The sequence below is a fragment of the Trichechus manatus genome, unplaced genomic scaffold, assembly GCF_000243295.1.
Source record: "Trichechus manatus latirostris isolate Lorelei unplaced genomic scaffold, TriManLat1.0 scaffold00021, whole genome shotgun sequence".
NCBI lineage: Eukaryota > Metazoa > Chordata > Mammalia > Sirenia > Trichechidae > Trichechus > Trichechus manatus.
Window position 1 is genome coordinate 22,683,519 of NW_004443957.1, and position 20,681 is coordinate 22,704,199.

The following is a 20,681-nucleotide window of genomic DNA, read 5'->3' on the forward strand; positions in this document are numbered from 1 at the left end:
ACAACACACACAACACACACAACACACACAACACACACAACACACACAACACACACAACACACACAACACACACAACACACACACACACACACACACACACACGCTTTCCAGACGTTATGCCCATGCTAAATTTCTACTGTTTGTGCCATTACTCTTCTAGCATCTCGGTTAAAAAAAATCCCAGAAACTAGTCCTTGGCCAACTCTGTAGTTAAACATTTTTGATAGTTCTTGCATACATTTTCATCTTTTTCATTCCACTGCTTTTCCTGCCTAATTCAAGTTCTCAGGTCTCCTTTCCTGCATTATTTCAGTAGCCTTCTAACTAATCTTCCTGCCTCCGCTCTCTTCTATTCCAGTTTGTCTTATCTTAAAGTGCAGTTTTTAATATATCACTAGCTAAATTAGAAAAACTTTTTAGAGGTTCACTATTGCCCATAACATAAAAGTTTAAATTCTATCCTGCCTTTTTTTTGTTTTTTCTTTTTAACAGCCTTTTGTAATCTCATTTTCGTTACTGGATTGTAAAGTGTTTGGAGGCTTGACAATATTTTATTTATCTTTGTATCCTGGGTATCCTCTATCTAGTTCAATACCGTATATGTAGAAGTGTTCAAACAGTATTATTTAATTGACATTAGCATGTCAGTTAAGATTGATCACTATAATAAGCAAATTGGAAATACTGTTTGATTTAAATAGAAAAGGAAAATATCATTTCTAGCTCTGATGCTTTTCTGGGAGTATTCTGTACATGATCAAGGACAAAGAACAGCCAGAACTTCCCTGAAAGCTAGAACATTTGTAAGCACAATTAGCATTCTGTTTTGTTTACTTACTAGTGAAGGACTAGCTGCATCTTATGTAATTCTTATTTCCCCAGGTCAAGGCAAAACTTAAACCAAATCCTTCAGAAAACACAGTGGGTAAAAAGCAGGAAGATACTTCTTTGATGACGTCCAGTAATCAAGAAATCACCCTTTTCTCGGGTTCTCAGCTTCCCCAACCCAACAGGCATCAAGAAATCTGGTCTATCCTAGAGAATGTTTGGATTACAATATATCAGAACAGGTACTAAATTTCTAAAAAATGTTGAATTCTAGAGTTACAAGTTTTTTTTAGGGTATTGAACAGTTAGTATTTGGGTTGTGAGTTTAATGTACCAGATTCACTTACTGAGCACCTTTTTGTCAAATTGGTTCCTTAGAAACAATGATTCTTAATGGGAGGTGCACATCAGAATTACCTGGGGAGTTTTAAGAATATATATGCCTAAGCTCTATCCCTAGATATTTTTTTTTTCTTTTTATTGTGCTTTAGGTGAAGTTTACAGAACAAATCAGTTTCTCATTAAACAATTAACACACATATTGCTTTGTGACGTTGGTTTCCAACCCCATGATGTGTCAACATTCTCCCCTTCTTGACCTGGGGTTCCCAATTTCTACTCATCCAGCTTTCCTGTCCCTTCCTGCCTCATTGTCTTTGCTTTTGGGCTGGTGTGCTCATTTAGTCTCATTATACATGGTTGAACTACATGTGTTATTGTTTGTTTTATAAGCCTGTCTAATCTTTGGCTGAAGGGTGAACTTCAGGAGTGGCTTCAGTACTGCGTTAAAAGAGTGTCCAGGGACCATACTCTTGGGGTTTTTCCAGTGTCTGTCAGACCAGTAAGTCTGGTCTTTTTTGTGAGTTAGAATTTTGTTCTACATTTTTCTCCCACTCTGTCCAGGACTTTCTGTTGTGATCCCTGTCAGAGCAGTCGGTGGTGGTAGCCAGGCACCATCTTAATTGTGCTGGACTCAGCCTGGTGGAGGCCGTGGTAGTTGTGGTCTGTTAGTTCTTTGGACTAATCTTTACATTGTATCTTTGGTTTTCTTCATTCTCTCTTGCTCCAGACAGTGTGGGACCAGTAGATGTATCATAGATGTCTGTTCACAAGCTTTTAAGAACCCAGATGCTACTCACCAAAGTAGGATGTAGAACATTTTCTCTGTAAAATGTTTTATGCCAGTTGAGCTAGATGTGCCCCGAGACCATGGTCCCCATAACCCTCAGCCCAGTAACTTAGTCTCTCAGGGAGTTTGGATATGTCTATGAAACTTCTGTGCCTTTGCCTTGTTCAAGTTGTGCTGACTTCCCCAGTATTGTGAGCTATGTTAGCCTTTATCAGAGTTACCACTTATCTATTGTCTAGTTAGTATTTTTCCCTCCCCACCCCTCCCTCCCTTGTAACCAGCAAAGATTGTTTCTTTCTGTGTGTAAACCTTTTCATGAATTTTTATAATCATGGTCTTATACAGTATTTGTCCTTTTGTCATTGACTTATTTAACTCAGCATAATGCCCTCATCCATGTTGTGAGATGTTTTGCAGATTCATCATTGTTCTTTATCATTGTGTAGTATTCCATTGTGTGTATGTACCATAGTTTATCTATTCATCTGTTGATGGACACTTAGGTTATTTCCGTTTTCTTGCTATTGTGAACAATGTTGCAGTGAGCATAGGTGTGCATATGTCTATTCGTGTGACAGCTCTTATTTCTCTAGGATATATTCCTAGGGAGTGGGATTGCTGAATCGTATGGTATTTCTGTTTTTGGCTTTTTAAGGAAGTGCCTTATCGTTTTCCAAAATGGTTGTACCATTTTGCATTCCCACCAGCAGTGCATAAGAGTTCCAATCTCCCCATAGCCTCTCCAACATTTGCTATTTTCTGTTTTTTTGATTAGTGCCAGTATATCGCTAGATATTCTGATTCAGTAGGACTGAAGTGAAACTGGGAGAATGCATTAAAAAAATCTCTCCAGATGATTCAGATGTGAAACCGTGCTTGAGAAGCATTGCCTGTATTTATCAGAACCAAGGAAAAATCACCTAGATTGTCTAAATAAACAAACAGGATACAGGGCCTTAATAAATTTAAGAATAATTTAAAAGGAAGATAAAGAAATACTTTCATTGTTTTCATGCACATAAATGTAGAATACTATAGTCTTGGTAAATGAAGAGATAGAGACCATTTTTTGAGTAGTTCTTCAAATAGACTGCCACTAGAATAGCTTAAAAATAATTTAAAACAATTTTAAAGTAGGCCAGACCCCCCCACCCCACACACACATACTTTTTCCCAAGTCCATAGTCTTTATATAACTAATTTGCCAAGCAGACTCTTTGTAGTATGATTTTGGTTCAAGGGTCCAATGTGCCTGTTTTGTATTAAGATCATCTTATCTGTTCTAGATGGTCACAAGAATAGCAGAGTAATACTAGTACTCCACTGAAACATCTATTCTGAATTGACCATCCATTACAACATTCTAGCTTTGGGACCAGTTTTTAATCCTTGGCTGTTATTTAAAAGAATTTAAAAACAAATTTGTAGCCTGTCAGGTGACTTTATAGCTTATAGTATTAAATAAATAACTGTATCTAACGTAAACCAAAGAAAACAATGTTTACAAATTGGTATTTTCATATAAAACAAAGGTTTTGTTTGTTTTATCCAGTCTTAATATTAGGTGGTGGAAAGTTACCATACGTACCAAACGGGAATTACCACTTTCAAAATAAAATAGATTGGAACTTTATCTAAGATATTTTAATCTTCCTTTCATTTAGAAAACATTTGAGTATTTTGTGTGCCTTAGAGCTAGTATGTAATATATGTGCTTTCATCTTGGTTACTAGAGAGTTCTGGGTAATTTTTGGATAACCGAATTTACATAATAGCATTTCAGTAAGTGAAAATACTTATATTTCTTTTCAATATATATTTATTGAAGGCGTACTTCACTGTTTCTCAAATTTGGCTGTGAACCAGAGGCACATGTAGAATTTTTTGCACATACTCATACTTGGGCCTTTCTTCTAGAGATGCTCATTCTGAGTTCCTGTAGGCTCGCTGCATGATTACTCATATAAAACTTCTAGAACCCTATGCACAACTGTAAATGCCACCTTCTTGTTCTGTGTTCTCTTTGTGGTTTAATAATCAGTTATGAACTTCTAACACATCAGAACAGATTTTTGGTGTCTTTTCTATTTATAAGGCATTCGGGTGAGAGGTTGAGACTATTAATGATGAAAGTTTGAAGAAAAATCTTTCCTGCTATTTCTCATTAAAGCTTCTTAGACATTTTCTTTCAAATGTATTCTGAGTTTGGAAGGTAAACAATAGTAAAACAAAATGCCATACATTTTGCTATTACTTTTCTCTGTAATTAAGAATTTTATTAATATCATGAAGGCAAAATAAATTAATAGGTAATGGCAATTTATTGACTGGTAATTTATAAATTCACTAATAACTAATTTAATAACTTATTTAATAATGTAGACTTTAATGAGCCTGAGAATAGATTGCAACTATCATTTATAACTCTGATTTGAAATGTTTGTATTCAGTAAAACCTCAATATTTTTAGTGACTGACTTTTTATAATAAAGTAAACGTAACATATAAAAATCTATATTAATAATATTGATTCGATCTATTTTTGTATATTGTTATTATTCTATTTTGTGTAAAAAATAATTTGAACAAAAAGATTCTGCTCTTGAAAAATTTGCAAACCATGGTTCCTATAACACATAAAGACAGTAACTTTGGGCAAATCATCTATGTAATCATTTTTGAAACTCAGTTTGTTCATCTAAAATCAGAGAATTGGGTTAGATTATCTTTAAGGTTCCTGCATATTCAGAATATTCTGCGAGTCTATGTTGGATTTTAGACAATTTGTTGTTATTGTTGTTAGGTGCCATTGAGTCGGTTCCAACTCACATCAACCCTGTGTACTACAGAAAGAAACACTGCCCGGTCCTGCGCCATCCTCACAACTGTTGTTATGCTTGAGCCCATTGTTGCAGCCACTGTGTCAGTCCATCTTGTTGAGGGTCTTCCTCTTTTTCATTGACCCTGTACTTTACCAAGCATGATGTCCTTCTCCAGGGACTGATCCCTCCTGATAACATGTCCAAAGTATGTAAAACGTAATCTCGCCATCCTTGCTTCTATGGAGCATTCTGGTTGTTCTTCTTCCAAGACAGATTTGTGTGTTCTTTTGGCAGTCCACGGTATATTCAACATTTTTCACCAGCACCACTATTCAAAGGCGTCGTTTCTTCTTCGATCTTCCTTATTCATTGTCCAGCTTTTGCATGCATGTCGTGCGATTGAAAATACCATGGCTTGGGTCAGGCGCACCTTAGTCTTCCAGGTGACATCTTAGCTTTTCAACGGTCTTTCACAGCAGATTTGCCCAACACAATGTGTCTTTTGATCTCTTGACTTCTGCTTCCATGGGTATTGATTATGGATCCAAGTAAAATGAAATCTTTGAGAACTTCAATCTTTTCTCTGTTTATCATGATGTTGTTTATTGGTCCAGTTGTGAGGATTTTTGTTTTCTTTATGTTGAGGTGTAATCCATACTGAAGGCTGTTGTCTTTGATCTTCATCAGTAAGTGCTTCAAGTCCTCTTCACTTTCAGCAAGCAAGGTAGTGTCATCTGCATATCACAGGTTGTTAATGAGTCTTCCTCCAATCCTGATGCCCTGTTCTTCTTCATATAGTCCAGCTTCTCAGATTAGTTTCTCAGTATACAGATTGAATAGGTATGGTGAAAGGACACGACCGTGACACACACCTTTCCTGTCTTTAAACCACGCAGTATCCCCTTGTTCTGTCCGAGCAACTGCCTCTTGTTCTATGTACCTCATGAGCACAACTAAGTGTTCTGGAATTCCCATTCTTTGCAATGTTATCCATAATTTGTTATGATCCACACAGTCGAATGCCTTTGCAGAGTCAATAAGACACAGGTAAACATTTTTCTGGTTTTCTCTACTTTAGCCAGGATCCATCTGACATCAGCAATGATATCCCCGGTTCCATGTCCACTTCTAAATCTGGCCTGAATTTTTGGCAGTTCCCTGTCGATATACTGCTGCAGCCACTTTTGGATGATCTTCAGCAAAATTTTACTTGCTTGTGATATTAATGATATTGTTCGTGAATTTCTGCATTCAGTTGGGTCACCTTTCTTGGGAATAGGCATAAATATAAATCTCTTCCAGTCAGTTGGCCAGGTAGCTGTCTTCCAAATTTTTTGGCATAGACAAGTGAGCACTTCCAGCGCTGCATCAGTTTGTTGGAACATCTCAAGTGATATTCTGTCAATCCCTGGAGCCTTGTTTTTCGACAATGCCTGTAGTGCAGCTTGGACTTCTTCCTTCAGTACCGTTGGTTCCTGATCATATGCTACCTCTTGAAGTGATTGAACGTCGACCAATTCTTTTTGGTACAGTGACTCTGTGTGTATTCCTTCCATCTTCTTTTGATACTTGCTGCAGTGTTTAATATTTTCCCCAAGGAATCCTTCACTATTGTAACTCGAGGCTTGAACTTTTTCTTCAGTTCTTTCAGCTTGAGATATGCTGAGTGTGTTCTTCCCTTTTGGTTTTCTATCTCCAGGTCTTTACACGTCATTATAATACTTTATTTTGTCTTCTCGAGCTGCCCTTTGAAATCTTCTGTTCAGTTGAGTATTAGTCAATTTACAGGTACAAAATATAGTCCTTTAATTTAATTTAAACTCCATCGTATCGTCTTTCCTAAAGAATGTTTAACTCACTACTCAAAGATACTAGTTAGGTAGAAATACGGCATTTAAAATTTTATCAGTTTTATTTAATTATTCAGATTATATATTACAAATAGCTGAGTCAGGATGAAAGTGGTTAATTAAAGATTTTTTCTTGCTTTGGCTCTTATATGTTGTTCATAGTTTAAATAGTAACCTTTTAAAAAAATCTCCTTTAAGCTAATAATTTAATGTTCTGTAACGTAGTACATGCCATTTTATGCACCAGATGCTTTTTTTTCTTTTAGAAATATAAAAATATATTTATTGAACAATGCATTTCTACAAATTTTCTAATTCTTCCCTGTATCTATCCAGACTTACATGTCAGAATGCTTTACTTCTTATAGAGGTGTCCTTATTTTCAACATGAGATAACATTTTTGTTTTTGTTGTGTTGGTCATTGTTGTTCTATCTTTGGTCTTATACTTAGGGCCTGGTATTAATATCTGGATGGTTTTCACTAATTCCTTCTCTTTCAACATAGAAAAAAGTATCTGAGCAGATAACATTGGGACTGCTGCTTTGGGGGACTTTAGTGGGTATTTCTGTTTCCTCAAGATTGATATATGATAATTCAAACTTAGTTCTGAAAAGATACCATATGAGAAACTTAAATAGTCGCAACCATTACTTTTAGAGTCCTGCAAGTTTTCTTAGTTAAGTTCTGTGTTGGGCTTTATTATGTAATTTGTCTGTAACCATATTTTATGGATTATGGAAAAAAACAAGATAATTATGTTGATTTTGGAATAAAAATTGAAAGTAAAGCTTATTAAATATCCCAGCTTGTTTTAAAAGGATTTAAGTTTTTGTGAGTCATAAATAACTTGTACATTATGAAGAATGGGAATTCCAGAGCACTTGATAGTACTCATACAGTACCTGTACACAGATGAAGAGGCAGTTTTTCAAACAGTACAAGGGGATACTGAATGGTTCAGAACTGGAAAAGGTGTGTGGCAAGGTTGTATCCTTTTACCTTACTTATTAAATCTGTATGCTGAACAAATGATCCAAGAGCTGGAGAATATGAAGAAGAATGTGGCATCAGGAATGAAGGAGACTCATTAACAATCTGCAATATGTAGGTGACACCACCTTGCTTGCCGAAAATGAAGATGACTTGAAGCACTTACCAATGAAGGTAAAAGACCACAGCCTTCAGTATGGATTATGCCTGAAAGTGAAGAAAAGAAAAATCCTCACAACTGGACCAGTAAACAACATCATGATAAATGGAGAAAAAAGTGAAATTGTGAACCGTTTCATTCTACTTAGATCAGCAATCAATGTCTACGGAAGCAGCAGTCAGTGTATTGCATTGGGCAAATCTGCTGCAAAAGACCTGTTTAAAGTTTTAAAAAGCGAAGATATCACTTTGATGACTAAGATGCACCTGACCCAAGCCATGGTCTTTTCAGTCACCTCATAGGCACGTGAAAGTTGGACAGTGAAAAAAGAAAACAGAAGAAGAATTGATGCATTTGAATTGTGGTGTTGGCGAAGAATATTGACTGTAGTGTGGACTGCCAGAAGAGCGGACAAATCAGTCTTAGAAGAAATAGAACCAGAGTGCTCCTTAGAAGCGAGGATGACAAGACTTCAGTACGCTTACTGTGGACACATCATTAGGAAAGACTAATCACTATTAAGAACATCATGTTTGGTAAAGTAGGGGGTCAGTGAAAATGAGGGAAATCTTTGATGAGGTGGACTGGCACAATAACCACAGTGACGGACTCCATCATAACAACGATCATGAAGTTGGTGTAGGAGCAGGCCAAGTTTTGTTCTGTTATACATAAGATCACCATGAGGTGGAGCCGAGTCAATGGCAAGTAACAAAAAATTACTTTATATTGCTCTTTTAATCCTTTAATTGTGTATACTCATATTAAACTACTTCAGAAAAAAATAAAGTCTTTGTGTTGGAAAGTCACTGTACTTTCTTTTTTTAAAAATAAATGTACTTCGTTCATCATCAAAAGAAGGTCAAAGCATACTGTAAGTAGTACAGTAAATTCTCACCCCTGGCTTCACAGATTTAGTTAACAGAACAGTTCTTTAGGAACTTTGTATATACTTTCCATCCCTGTTGTAGCTGTTTGCAGGCATGTTTTGTGTCCTTGCTATAGGTTGTGGAACTCAGGGAAAGCCATCTTACTTTGTTCTTAAGAGTAGCTCTCCCTGGAGGAACCCCAGAAAGCATGGCCCCTGGGCTGTCTGTAACCCAGCACTAAAAACATTCCCAAGGCCAACTCTTCAGACAAAGATTAGACTGGACTATGGGACGTAAAATGATACTCGTGAAGAGTGTGCTTCTAGCTCAAGTAGATACATGAGACTAAATGGGCAGTTCCTGTCCAGAGGTGAGATGAGAAGGCAGATAGGGTCAGGAGCTGGTTGAATGGACATGGGAAATCAGGGGTGGAAAGGAGGAGTGTGCTGTCACAGTATAGGGAGAGGAACTAGGGTCACATAACAATGTATGTATAACTTTTTGTATGAGAGACTAACTTGAATTGTAAACTTTCACTTAAAGTACAACAATCAAATTAAAAAAAAAGGGTAGCTCTCCATCCACTCCTAAGTGAATTAGCGTCTGGGCTTTCTGTTATATTCTTTAGCCTAGATATTTTTGAATACCTGTGTATTTCAGCATAGACATATAGATAGAAAGTTTATGTACAGAGAGATGTGTTTCAAACTTACTGCACTAAGACCACACATCAAAAACATTTTAAATGTTCTTAAACATTAAAACAAAAATGAGGTTTAAGGAATTCTAGAGCAGATTCTCTAAGGTAAGAGCAACCCCAGAAGAACATTTGGGTTGACTATTCAGTCATTCATTCAGTAAACATATGTTGATCCTCCACTGTGTGCCAGGTACAACCTGGGTACTAAGAATATACCAGTGAGCAAAACAATCTTTACTTTCATTCTAGGGGTGAGAGCCAGGCGAAGAAAATATAAAACAGGTTTCCAAAAAGTCTGAAAACTTAGGGCAGACTAATCAATCTTTAAATAGTATGTTAGGTACTCTTTAGACATAGTATGTTCAATTTGTTTTTCTTCAACCATCAGATTACATTTTTAGATGAAGTACCTCTAAATTTAAACCATGGATCCAGTTGTTAATACACTACAGAGTGTCCAAAATAGTCTACATTCACAAGGAAAAAGGTGTATTTATTGTGTGTTTTTTAATATATATACTTTTTAGGTACTCTTATGTAATATGGTGATTAGTTTTAAGAGGAAAGAAGAGACAGAGGAAGAATAGGGCATGGTTGAGAGAGGAGTAGGAGTTAATTTTAGAAACAGTATTCAAGGAAACTCTCACTAAAAAGTTGACGTTTGAGCAGAATCCTGAAGGAGATGAGAATGGGAGCCACGTAGCTATTTGTGGAAAGAGCATTCCAGATAGAAACAGAAATTGCAAAGGCCCTAAAGGAACATGTTTACTGTGTAGAGTGAACAGTAAGGAGGCAAGTGTGGCTGGAGCAAGGTGTATTAGGAGATGAAGTGGAGGACACAGTGTGTTGATTGTGTAGGGCCTTATGGATCATTGTAAGGCCTCGAGGCTTTTACTGGTAGTGAGATGAGCCACTACACAGTTTTCAGAAAAGAAATGACATGATCAGGTTCAGATATTAAAAAGATTGCTCTGCCGTGTTGAGAATAGACTGTGGAGTGATGAGGGTGAAACAGGAAGGCCAGTTAGGTGTCTGTTGTGATAGTTCTGGCAAAAGATGACGATGACTTGGACCAGGGTAAGAAGTGGTCAAATGATGGTTATATCTCAAAGGTAGAGCCAGCAAAATTTACTGATACATCTAAGAGACGAAACAGGAGGCGTAGCAGCCAGAGCAATGAATGACTGTTCCTGACAATGCTATGACTGTGTGGCTATTCTCATCTTCATCTCTTCCTCATTTCCACTGCTTCCTGTCATTTAGAATATATCCTAGAGGAGGAGCTTTTAGTGCCCTGATCCTTTTGCTCATTGATTTTTTACTTGAAATGTATAATTCTGTATAAAAATTATAATGGAAGATTTTGGAATAATAGTATGTTTTGCTCAATTTTGATTTAATGATGACTTTCCTGGTATATGTTCGTTTCCTATATGCTCATTCTCATTTTCTCTCTCTCTCTCTCTCTCTGACACACACTTATATACACACACACAAACTTATACAATAAAGAAAAAGAGGAAATACTCATGGATATTAATAAATGCTTATCTCTGTTGGTGGACTATGGGCATTACGAATTTTTTTTCTATTTACATTCCTGTATTTTTCAAATTTTCTGTGATGACTAGGCATTAACAGTATACAAATCCTTAAAATATATATATTTAAAATAAATTTATGATATTTTAAAAATAATAAATGCATTGTATTTCTATACACTCACAATGAACAATCAAAAAAGGAAATTAATAAAACAATACCATTTACAATAGAAAAAAAAATAGTAAAATACTGAGGAATAAACTTAACCAAAGAGATGCAAAACTTGTACACTGAGAATTATAAAACATTGCTAAAAGAAATTAAAGAAGATCTAAATATATAAAAAGACATCCCATGTTCATGAATTAGAAGACTTAACATTGTTAAGATGGTGTTAACTCCTCAAAATGTTCTATAGATTCAAAGTAGTGGCTATTAAATTTCCTATGGCCTTTTTTTGCAGCAATGGAACAGCCTATTCTAAGGTTAATATGGAATTACAAGGGACCCTGAATGAATAATTTCTTTTATAAGATCAACACAAAGCTGGTTTCAATGAAGCAGAGCTTAAAGATGTCCCAAATGTCCAACTTTTCCAAACTGCTGTACCACTCCATCACCTCTAATGTCAACTATTCCCTCTCCCGTCGGTACTGTCACTCCTGTCTTTGGGTTCGGTAATTTGCTGCAACATCTCACAGAACTCATGAACCATACTTACAGTTAAGTGGTTTATTAGGGAAGTAACAGGGTACAACTTGGGATCGGGATCAATTTGAAAGTAGCAGGAACAACAACTCAGGATGCAGTTCCTCGATCAGGACAGCTTCTTCATGTCCTCTGCTGCCAGGCTCCGATGGAGGCCTTTTTGGGCAGGTGTTACACCTCTTAGCTCCATGGGTGGGCAAGCCCCACCATAGCTATCTTGCGCCGTTCTCCTGGTTCCTGCCGTCTCGTGCTGCCATTTCTCGCTGTCTTCCTTGTTACAGCTCCTCTCTCTTTCTCCATGTCTTCCTTTAAGCCTAGTGGAATGGCAAAACTGACCAGTCCTCTAGTTAGGGTTCCATACACCTTATTTGCATGGTCCCACACCCCCACAAGGGTGTCATGCAGCTTATTTACATTATTAGCAAGCTATCCAAGTCCCTTGATGGGTCACAGGCGCCTCATTTGCATAGTCCCACCCAGTCATTTGATGGGAATTACAAAGACTATGGCTAGAAGGGCCATATTAAGTAATTCACTGCACTGCAGCCTCTGAATAACCAAAACAATCTTGAAAGAGAACAAAGTTGCAGGACTCACACTTCTCAATTTCAAAACTTTTATAAAGCTACAGTATTCAAAATAGCGTGGTACTGGCATGAGGATATTTTATGTACTTGCTGTAGGTTGTGGTGCTGGCATAAGAATATACATACAGAACAATGGCATAAAATTGAGAGTCCAGAAATAAACCATGTACCTATGGTCAGTTGATTTCTGACAATGGTGCTAATGCCATTCTATAGGAAAGAATACTTTCTTTAACAAATGGTGCTGGCACAACTCGATATCCACATGCAAAAGAATGAAGTTGGATCTTTACCTCATGTTATGTACAAAAATTAACTCAAAATAGTTTTAATACCTAAATATAAGAGCTAAAACTATAAAACTGTTGGAAGAAAACATACACGTAAATCTTTGTGACCTTGGATTAGGCAGTCCTTTCTTAGATATAAAACCAAAAGCACAAGCAACAAAAGATAAAATAGATAAATTGAGCTTCATCAAAACTGAAAACATTTGTGCATCAAAGGACATCATCAACATAGTGAAAAGATAACCCACAAATGGAAAAAATACAGTAAAACCTGCAAAAGCCAGAACCAGTGTAAGGCGGAAATCTGTCAGAGAAGGAAAACTCAAATACTTTCCACTCAGACGAGTGATAGAAAATTAGTAATATTATACCCTGTCAGAGGTGGAAAACTTGGTGAGACCCAGAAAAACAAGGCAATCCCATTGAATTCTGGATCTCACAGGTTTCACTAGTTATAAATCACATATCTAGTATTCACAGTATATAAAGAACTCTTAGAACTCAACAACAAATTGACAAACAACCCAATTAAAAAGTGGGCAAAGGACTTCAATAGACATTTCTCTAAAGGAGATACACAAATGACCAACAAGCACATGAATAGATGCTCAGCGTCATTAGTCATTGTTGTTAGTTGTGGCCAAGTTGACTCTGACTCATGGTGACCCCTGTACAACAGAACGAAATGTTGCCCAGTCCTGTACCATCTTCACGATCGTTAGTGTGCTTGAATCTGTCGTTGCGGCCACTGCATTATTTTTTTTTTTTAATTTTATCATTGTACTTTAAGTGAAAGTTTACAATTTAGGTTAGTCTCTCATACAAAAATTTATGCATACATTGTTATGTAACCCTAATTGCTCTCCCTATACTGTGACAGCACATTCCTCCTTTCCACCCTGGATTTCCCGTGTCCATTCAGCCAGTTCCTGACCCTCTCTGCCTTCTCATCTCACCTCCAGACAGGAGCTGCGCATTTAGTCTCATGTATCTACTTGAGCTAAGAAGCACACTCTTCACGAGTATCGTTTTATGTCCCATAGTCCAGTCTAATCTTTGTCTGAAGAGTTGGCCTAGGGAATGGCTTTAGTTCTGGGTTAACAGAGAGTCCAGGGGCCATGCTTTCCGGGGTTCCTCCAGTCTCAGTCAGACCAGTCTGGTCTTTTTACTAGAATTTAAGTTCTGCACCCCACTTTTCTCCTGCTCCATCAGGTACTCTCTGTTGTGTTCCCTGTCAGGGCGGTCATTGGTGGTAGCTAGGCACCATCTAGTTCTTCTGGTCTCAGGCTGATGCAGTCTCTGGTTTATGTGCCCCTTTCTGTCTCTTGGGCTAATACTTCCCTTGTGACTTTGGTGTTCTTCATTCTCCTTTGCTCCAGGTGGCTTGGGACCAATTGATGCATTTTAGATAGCCGCTTGCTAGCTTTTAAGACCCGAGACACCACTCACCAAAGTAGGATGCAGAACATTTTCTTAATAAACTTTGTTTTGCCAGTTGACCTAGGTGTCCCCTGAAAGCATGGTCCCCAGACCTCTGCCCTCTGCTACTCTATCCCTCAAAGTGTTTGGTTGTATTCAGGAAACTTCTTAGCTTTGGTTTAGTCCAGTTGTGCTGACTTCCTCTGTAGTGTGTGCTGTCCTTCCCTTCACCTAAGGTAATTCTTGTCTACTATCTCGTTAGTGAATAACCCTCTCCCTCCCTTCCCACCTGCATAACCATCAAAGAATGTTTTCTTCTGTGTTTAAACCTTTTCTTGTGTTCTTATAACAGTGGCCTTATACAACATTTGTCCTTTTGTGACTGACTAAATTCACTCAACATAATGCCTTCCAGATTCCTTCATGTTATAAGATGTTTCACAGATTCATCATTGTTCTTTATTGTTGTGTAGTATTCCATTGTGTGAATATACCATAATTTGTCCATTCATCTGTTGATGGGCACCTAGGTTGTTTCCATCTTTTCGCTATTGTGAACAGTGCTGCAGTGAACATGGGTGTGCATATATCTATTCATGTGATGGCTTTTATTTCTCTAGGATATATTCCAAGGAGCGGGATTGCTGGATCATATGGTACTTCTATTTCTAGCTTTTTAAGGAAGCACCAAATCGATTTCCAAAGTGGTTGTACCATTTTACATTCCCACCAGTAATGTATAAGTGTTCCTGTCTCTCCACAGCCTCTCCAACATTTATTATTTTGGAGGCCACTGTATTTTGAGTGTCTTCCATCCTAGGGCTCATCTTTCAGCACTGTATCAGACAATATTCTGTTGTGATCCATAGGAATTTTACTGACTATTTAGAATTAGATCACTAGGACTTTCTTCCCAGTCTTTCTTAGTCTGGAAGCTCCATGAAACTTGTTCACCATGGGTGACCCTGCTGGTATTTGAAATATCAGTGACATATCTTCAGCATCAAAGCGACACATAAGCCACCACAGTACAACAAACTGACAGATGGACGGTGGCATTAGCTATTAGGGAAAAGGAACTAAAAACCATAATGGAATACCACTTCACATTCACTAGGATCGCCATCATCATCATAATAATAATAAAATAACAAGTGTTGGTGAGAATGTGGAGATATTGGAACCCTTTTATATTGCTCGTAGGAACATAAAATGGCTCAGCTGCTGTGGAAGACAGTCTGGCAATTCCTTGAAAGTTAAACGGAATTACCATGTTGTTGTTGTTGTTGGGTGCCATTGAGTCAGTTCCAACTCATAGCACCCTATGTACTATAGAACAAAACAATGCCCGGTCCTGCGCCATCTTCACAATCGTTGTTATGCTCAAGCCCATTGTTGCAGCCACTGTGTCAGTCCATCTCTTGGAGAGTCTTCGTCTTTTTTGCTGACCCTGTACTTTACCAAGCATGATGTCCCTCTCCAGGGATTGATCTCTCCTAACAGCATGTCCAAAGTATATAAGACATAGTCTTGCCATCCTTGTTTCTGTGGAGCATTCTGGTTGTACTTCTTCCAAGACAGACCTGTTTGTTCTTTTGACAGTCCATGGTATATTGCGTATTCTTCACCAACACAATTCAAAGGTGTCAATTCTTTGGTCTTCCGTATTCATTGTCTAGCTTTCCCATGCATATCATGCAATTGAAAATACCATGGCTTGGGTCAGGTGCACCCTAGTCTTCAAGGTGACTTCTTTGCTTTTCAACACTTTAGAGGTCTTTTGCAGCACATTTGCCCAGTGTAGTGCATCTTTTGATTTCTCAACTGCTACTTCTGTGGGTGTTGATTGTGGAGCCAAGTAAAATGAAATCCTTGACAACTTCATTCTTTTCTCCATTTACCATAATATTGCTTATTGGTCCAGTTGTGAGGGTTTTTGTTTTATTTTGTCAAGGTGTAATCCATACTGAAGGCTGTGGTCTTTGATCTTCATCAGTAAGTGCTTTAAGTCCTCTTCACTTTCAGCAAGCAAGATTGTGTCATCTGCACACTGCAGGTTATTAATGAATCTTCCTCCAATCCTGATGCCACCTTCTTCTTCATATAGTCCAGCTTCTTCGATTATTTTCTCAGCATACAGATTGAATAGGTATTGTGAAAGGATACAACCCTGATGCACACCTTCCTGACTTTAAACCACGCAGTATCCCATTGTTCTGTCTGAACAACTGCCTCTTGATCTATGTGCAGGTTCTTCATGAGCACAATTAGGTGTTCTGGAATTCCCATTATCTGCAGTGTTATCCATAATTTTTTATGATCCACACAGTCAGTTGCCTTTGAATTCTGTTAGTTTGTTGTACAGTGGGGGCTTGCATGTTGCTCTGATGCTGGAAGCTATGCCACCAGTATTCAAATACCAGCAGAGTCACCCATGGTGGACAGGTTTCAGCTGAGCTTCCAGACTAAGACTAGGAAGAAGGACCCAGCAGTCTACTTCTGAAAAGAATTAGACAGTGAAAACCTTGTGACTAGCAGCAGAACATTGTCTGATATAGTGCCAGAAGATGAGACTCCAGGTTGGAAAACACTCAAAAGACAACTTGGGAAGAGCTGCCTCCTCAAAGTAGAGTTGACCTTAATGATGCAGATGGAGTCAAGCTTTCAAGACCTTCATTTGCTGATGTGGCTCAACTCAAAATGAGAAGAAACAACTGCAAACATCCATTAATAATAGGAGCATGGAATGTACAAAGTATGAATCTAGGAAAATTGAAACTGTCAAAAATGAAATGAAACACATAAACATTGGTATCCTAGGCATTAGTGAGCCGAAATGGACTGGTATTGGCCATTTTCAGTCAGACAGTCATATGATCTGCCATGCTGGGAATGACAACTTGAAGAGGAATGGCATTGCATTCATTGTCAAAAAGAACATTTCAGGATCCATCCTGAAGTACAATGCTGTCAGTGATAGGGTAATATCCATATGCCTACAAGGAAGACCAGTTAATTTGACTATTATTCAAATTTTCACACCAACTACTAAGGCCAGAGATGAAGAAATTGAAGATTTTTACCAGCCTCTGCAGTCTGAAATTCACGGAACATGCAATTAGGATGCATTGATAATTACTGGTGAGTGGAATGCGAAAGCTGGAAACAAGGAAGGATTGGTAGTTGGAAAGTATGGCCTTGATGATAGAAACGATGCCTAAGATTTCATGATAGAATGTTGCCAAGACCAACGACCTCTTCATTGCAAATACCTTTTTTTGCCAGCACAGACGGTGACTATACACGTGGACCTCGCCAGCTGGAATACACAGGAATCAAATCGACTACATCTGTGGAAAGAGACAATGGAAAAGCTCAAAATCATCAGTCAGAACAAGGCCGGGGCTGACTGTGGAACCAACGGTCAGTTGTTCATATGCAAGTTCAAGCTGAAACTCAAGAAAGTTAGAATAAGGCCACGAGAGCCGAAGTATGACCTTGAATATATCTCACCTGGGTTTAGAGACCATCTCAAGAATAGATTTGTCGCATTGAACACTAACGACCGAAGAGCAGACGAGTTGTGGAATGACATCAAGGAAATGATAGATGAAGAAAGCAACAGGTGATTAAAAAGACAGGAAAGAAAGAAAAGACCAAAATGGATGTCAGAAGAGACTCTGAAACTTGGTCTTGAACATCGAGTAGCTAAAGCAAAAGGAAGAGATAATGAAGTAAGAGAACTGAATAGAAGATTTCAAAGGGTGGCTTGAGAAGACAAAGTATCATAATGACGTGTGCAAAGAGCTAGAGATAGAATTACCATATGAACCAGCAATTCCACTACTGGGTACATACCAAAAGAATTGAAAGCAGATATTCAGACAAAAACTGTATATGAATGTTCATAGCAGAACTATTCACAATAGCCAAATGTCCATGAATGGATAAACAAAATATGGTTTATGTGTACAATGGTGTATTATTCAGCCATCGAAAGGAAGGAAATACTGATACATACTACAACATAGATGAACATTGAAAACATTATGCTAAGTGAAAGAAGCTAGAGACAAAAGGTCACATATTGTTTGATTCAATTTATATGAAATATCCAGAAGAGGCAAATCTACAGAGACAGAAAGCAGATTAGTAGTTGTGAAGGGTTTGGGGGAGGGGAAAATAGGAGTTAACTGTTTAAGGGATATAGGGTTTCCATTTGGGGTGATGAAAATGTTCTGGAACTAGATAGTGGTGGTAGTTGCACAATATTGTGAATTTACTAAATGTCACTGAATTGTACACTTTAAAGCGGGTGAAATGATGAATTTTAGTTACGTGTATTTTACCACAGTAAGAAAAAAATAAATGCTTTGGAAAGTACTGTAAATGATCTTGAGTGCTATTACCTAAAGGTAATCGTAGTCAACGCTGTTAATATTTTTTGTATGCCCAGGCATATATTTTCATGTTTTATATTGTTGTTATCATGTTATATAAGTAATTTTTAATGTTTGCTTAATTTTTAATTTCATAGATGGCATAAACATCACTTTAATGATTGTTCAGTATTCTATCAATTGGCTGCAGCAATGGACTCAAACATACCAAAGATCATGAGGATGGTGTAGGACCGGGCAGTGTTTTGCTCTGTTATACATAAGGTGGCCGTGAAGTCGGAGCAGACACCATGGCAACTAACCACAGCAACAACATACTGCTGGACATTTCGGTTGCTACTTATTGTTCTCCCTATTGCAGTAAATATGCATGTATACCTACGAGTGTCTTTTCTTTTTCTTTATTTCAGCACAGATGTTTTTCAAAGATTGGGCTCTAATTCAGCTCTGAGTACTTCAAAAATAGCATCATTCGAAGAAGCATTTCTATATCTTCAAAAGTTAATGGTGGCTGTGAAGGATATTCTTGAAGGAATTCAGAGGTAAACACTATGTTAATTTAAAGCTTCATTTATTTTTTACTTTCTTCTTCTAGGCTTATCAGCTTTTTCAGAATCGCTGGGGCTAACCAAAAGGGTCGGCAGTTCAAATCCACCAACTGCTCCTTAGAAGCCCTATAGGGCAGTTCTACTCTGTCCTATAGGGTTGCTGTGAGTCGGAATCAACTCAGTGCAATGGGTTTGTTTTTTTTTGGTTTTGGGAGTCTTTCAGCAACTTTTATAAACTAATGGCTTTTAGATTCACCTATTTCCTCCTCCCCTGCAAAGACTCACTATTTCTAGTTTGGACTATGAGAATGTTTCACTTTTTTCATTTCTAGAAAAAATATACCTGATTGTAAGCTTTGTGAGGAACACTATTTTCTTTACTGTGTAACTGTAGCTCCTAGATCTGTGTCTGGCATGTAATAGGCCCTCAGTAATCAAGTGTTGAGTAAGTATATGTGCAAGTAATTATCACTGACCTTTCAAAGCAAATATATGTTGATATTTGTTAACTTGAATGATTTTCCCTAATACCGTCTCACATTACTAAAAACCAAACCCGTTCCGACTCATGGTGACACCATGTGAGAGTGGAACTCTGCTCCATAAGATTTTTGTGGCTGTGATCTTCACAGAAGCAGATTGCCAGGCCCTTCTTCCACAGTACAGCTGGATGAATTTGAACTTCCAAACTTTTGGTTAGTAAGCAAGTGCAAACCACTTGTACCATCCAGGGACCCTCCTTTACATTACTACAGACTGAACAAAGTTTGAGAAGCAGTGTAATCTTATGATGCTTTGAGGCTTATGCGTATGTGATTATTTTAAATATTTGTGAAGCATATAGAAAACAGTGCCAAAAAGCTATAGAATGGACCAATCACCTTTATAGCATGAAATCAAATGCTTTCTTTTGTGGCACTAAAGGAAGGTAATTCTAAACTTAATCTTCCAATTTTGTTGATATATGCCAAAATTGCTTGACCTGATTCGATATTGCAGCTTGTGTGAAGAAAAATATTGTTATTTATAAATTTAAAAAAAAAAAAAAGAGTTGATTAGTGTGTTCTGAGTTTGAGAAATTTAAATTTTCAGACCAACAGTATTTTTTTCTCCTCCTCAGTGGTTCTTAGAAGTCCATCTTATTGTTAATGCAAAAATAATTTTTACCTTTTTTTGGATCACAGTTGGCTAAATGCTTCTTAGAATATAAAATTATCAAAACCTTTTGCCACTTTTAAGTTATTAATGAATTGAAAGCATGGCAGATTCCAAGGCAAGTTAAACATCCTCTCTAAATGCAAATAGTCCGTTTATAACTTAAAGCAGTATTATATAGAGTAGCTCTGTGAGGGAAAACTGCTCACGTCTGATTTTAGCTATGTAAAAACTGTCGCTCACTCTAGGTTGCATAAAAGCCACGCTTGATAGTACCAGGGCAGATTAACCAGTAAGCACGGTATGCACAGGCTTACAGTAAGCAAGGTCACATGGCTTTAATTATATTTTCTTGCTAATCTGTAGTGTACAATTTCATATGCAGAATTCTAGACCTTATTTGAGACTTACAGGAATCAAAATATCTGTATATATATTTTGTAAAGCAGGAAAGTGGTATTTTTAATAAGCTTTTCAGGGGATTTGTATGTAAGTGATGGGGGACCATACGTAAACTAATCCAACCTCCTGAAATAGTCTCATTAGAACCTGTTTTGTTTTTTTTTTTGCCATGAGCTTCCAGTAGGGGGTGTTAAAGAATAAAAAGATTTGCTCATTTCAGCATTCATTATTATTAACAGTAAACTAGTAAAATTGCAAGGTTTTGTTTTTTTTTTA

The 20,681-nt window shown here is 37.4% G+C and overlaps 1 protein-coding gene across 4 annotated transcripts in view; it reads left to right on the forward strand.

The window, feature by feature from the left end:
* The window catches only part of SWT1 (SWT1 RNA endoribonuclease homolog), a 126,405-nt gene that overhangs the window by 73,551 nt on the left and 32,173 nt on the right, over positions 1-20,681 (forward strand). For all 4 annotated transcript variants that reach the window (XM_004372915.2, XM_023728129.1, XM_023728127.1 and 1 more), the window contains exons 15-16: positions 884-1,071; positions 18,711-18,842. In XM_004372915.2, coding sequence (XP_004372972.1) covers positions 884-1,071; positions 18,711-18,842 — 320 coding nt within the window. The remainder of the gene's footprint in view (positions 1-883; positions 1,072-18,710; positions 18,843-20,681) is intronic.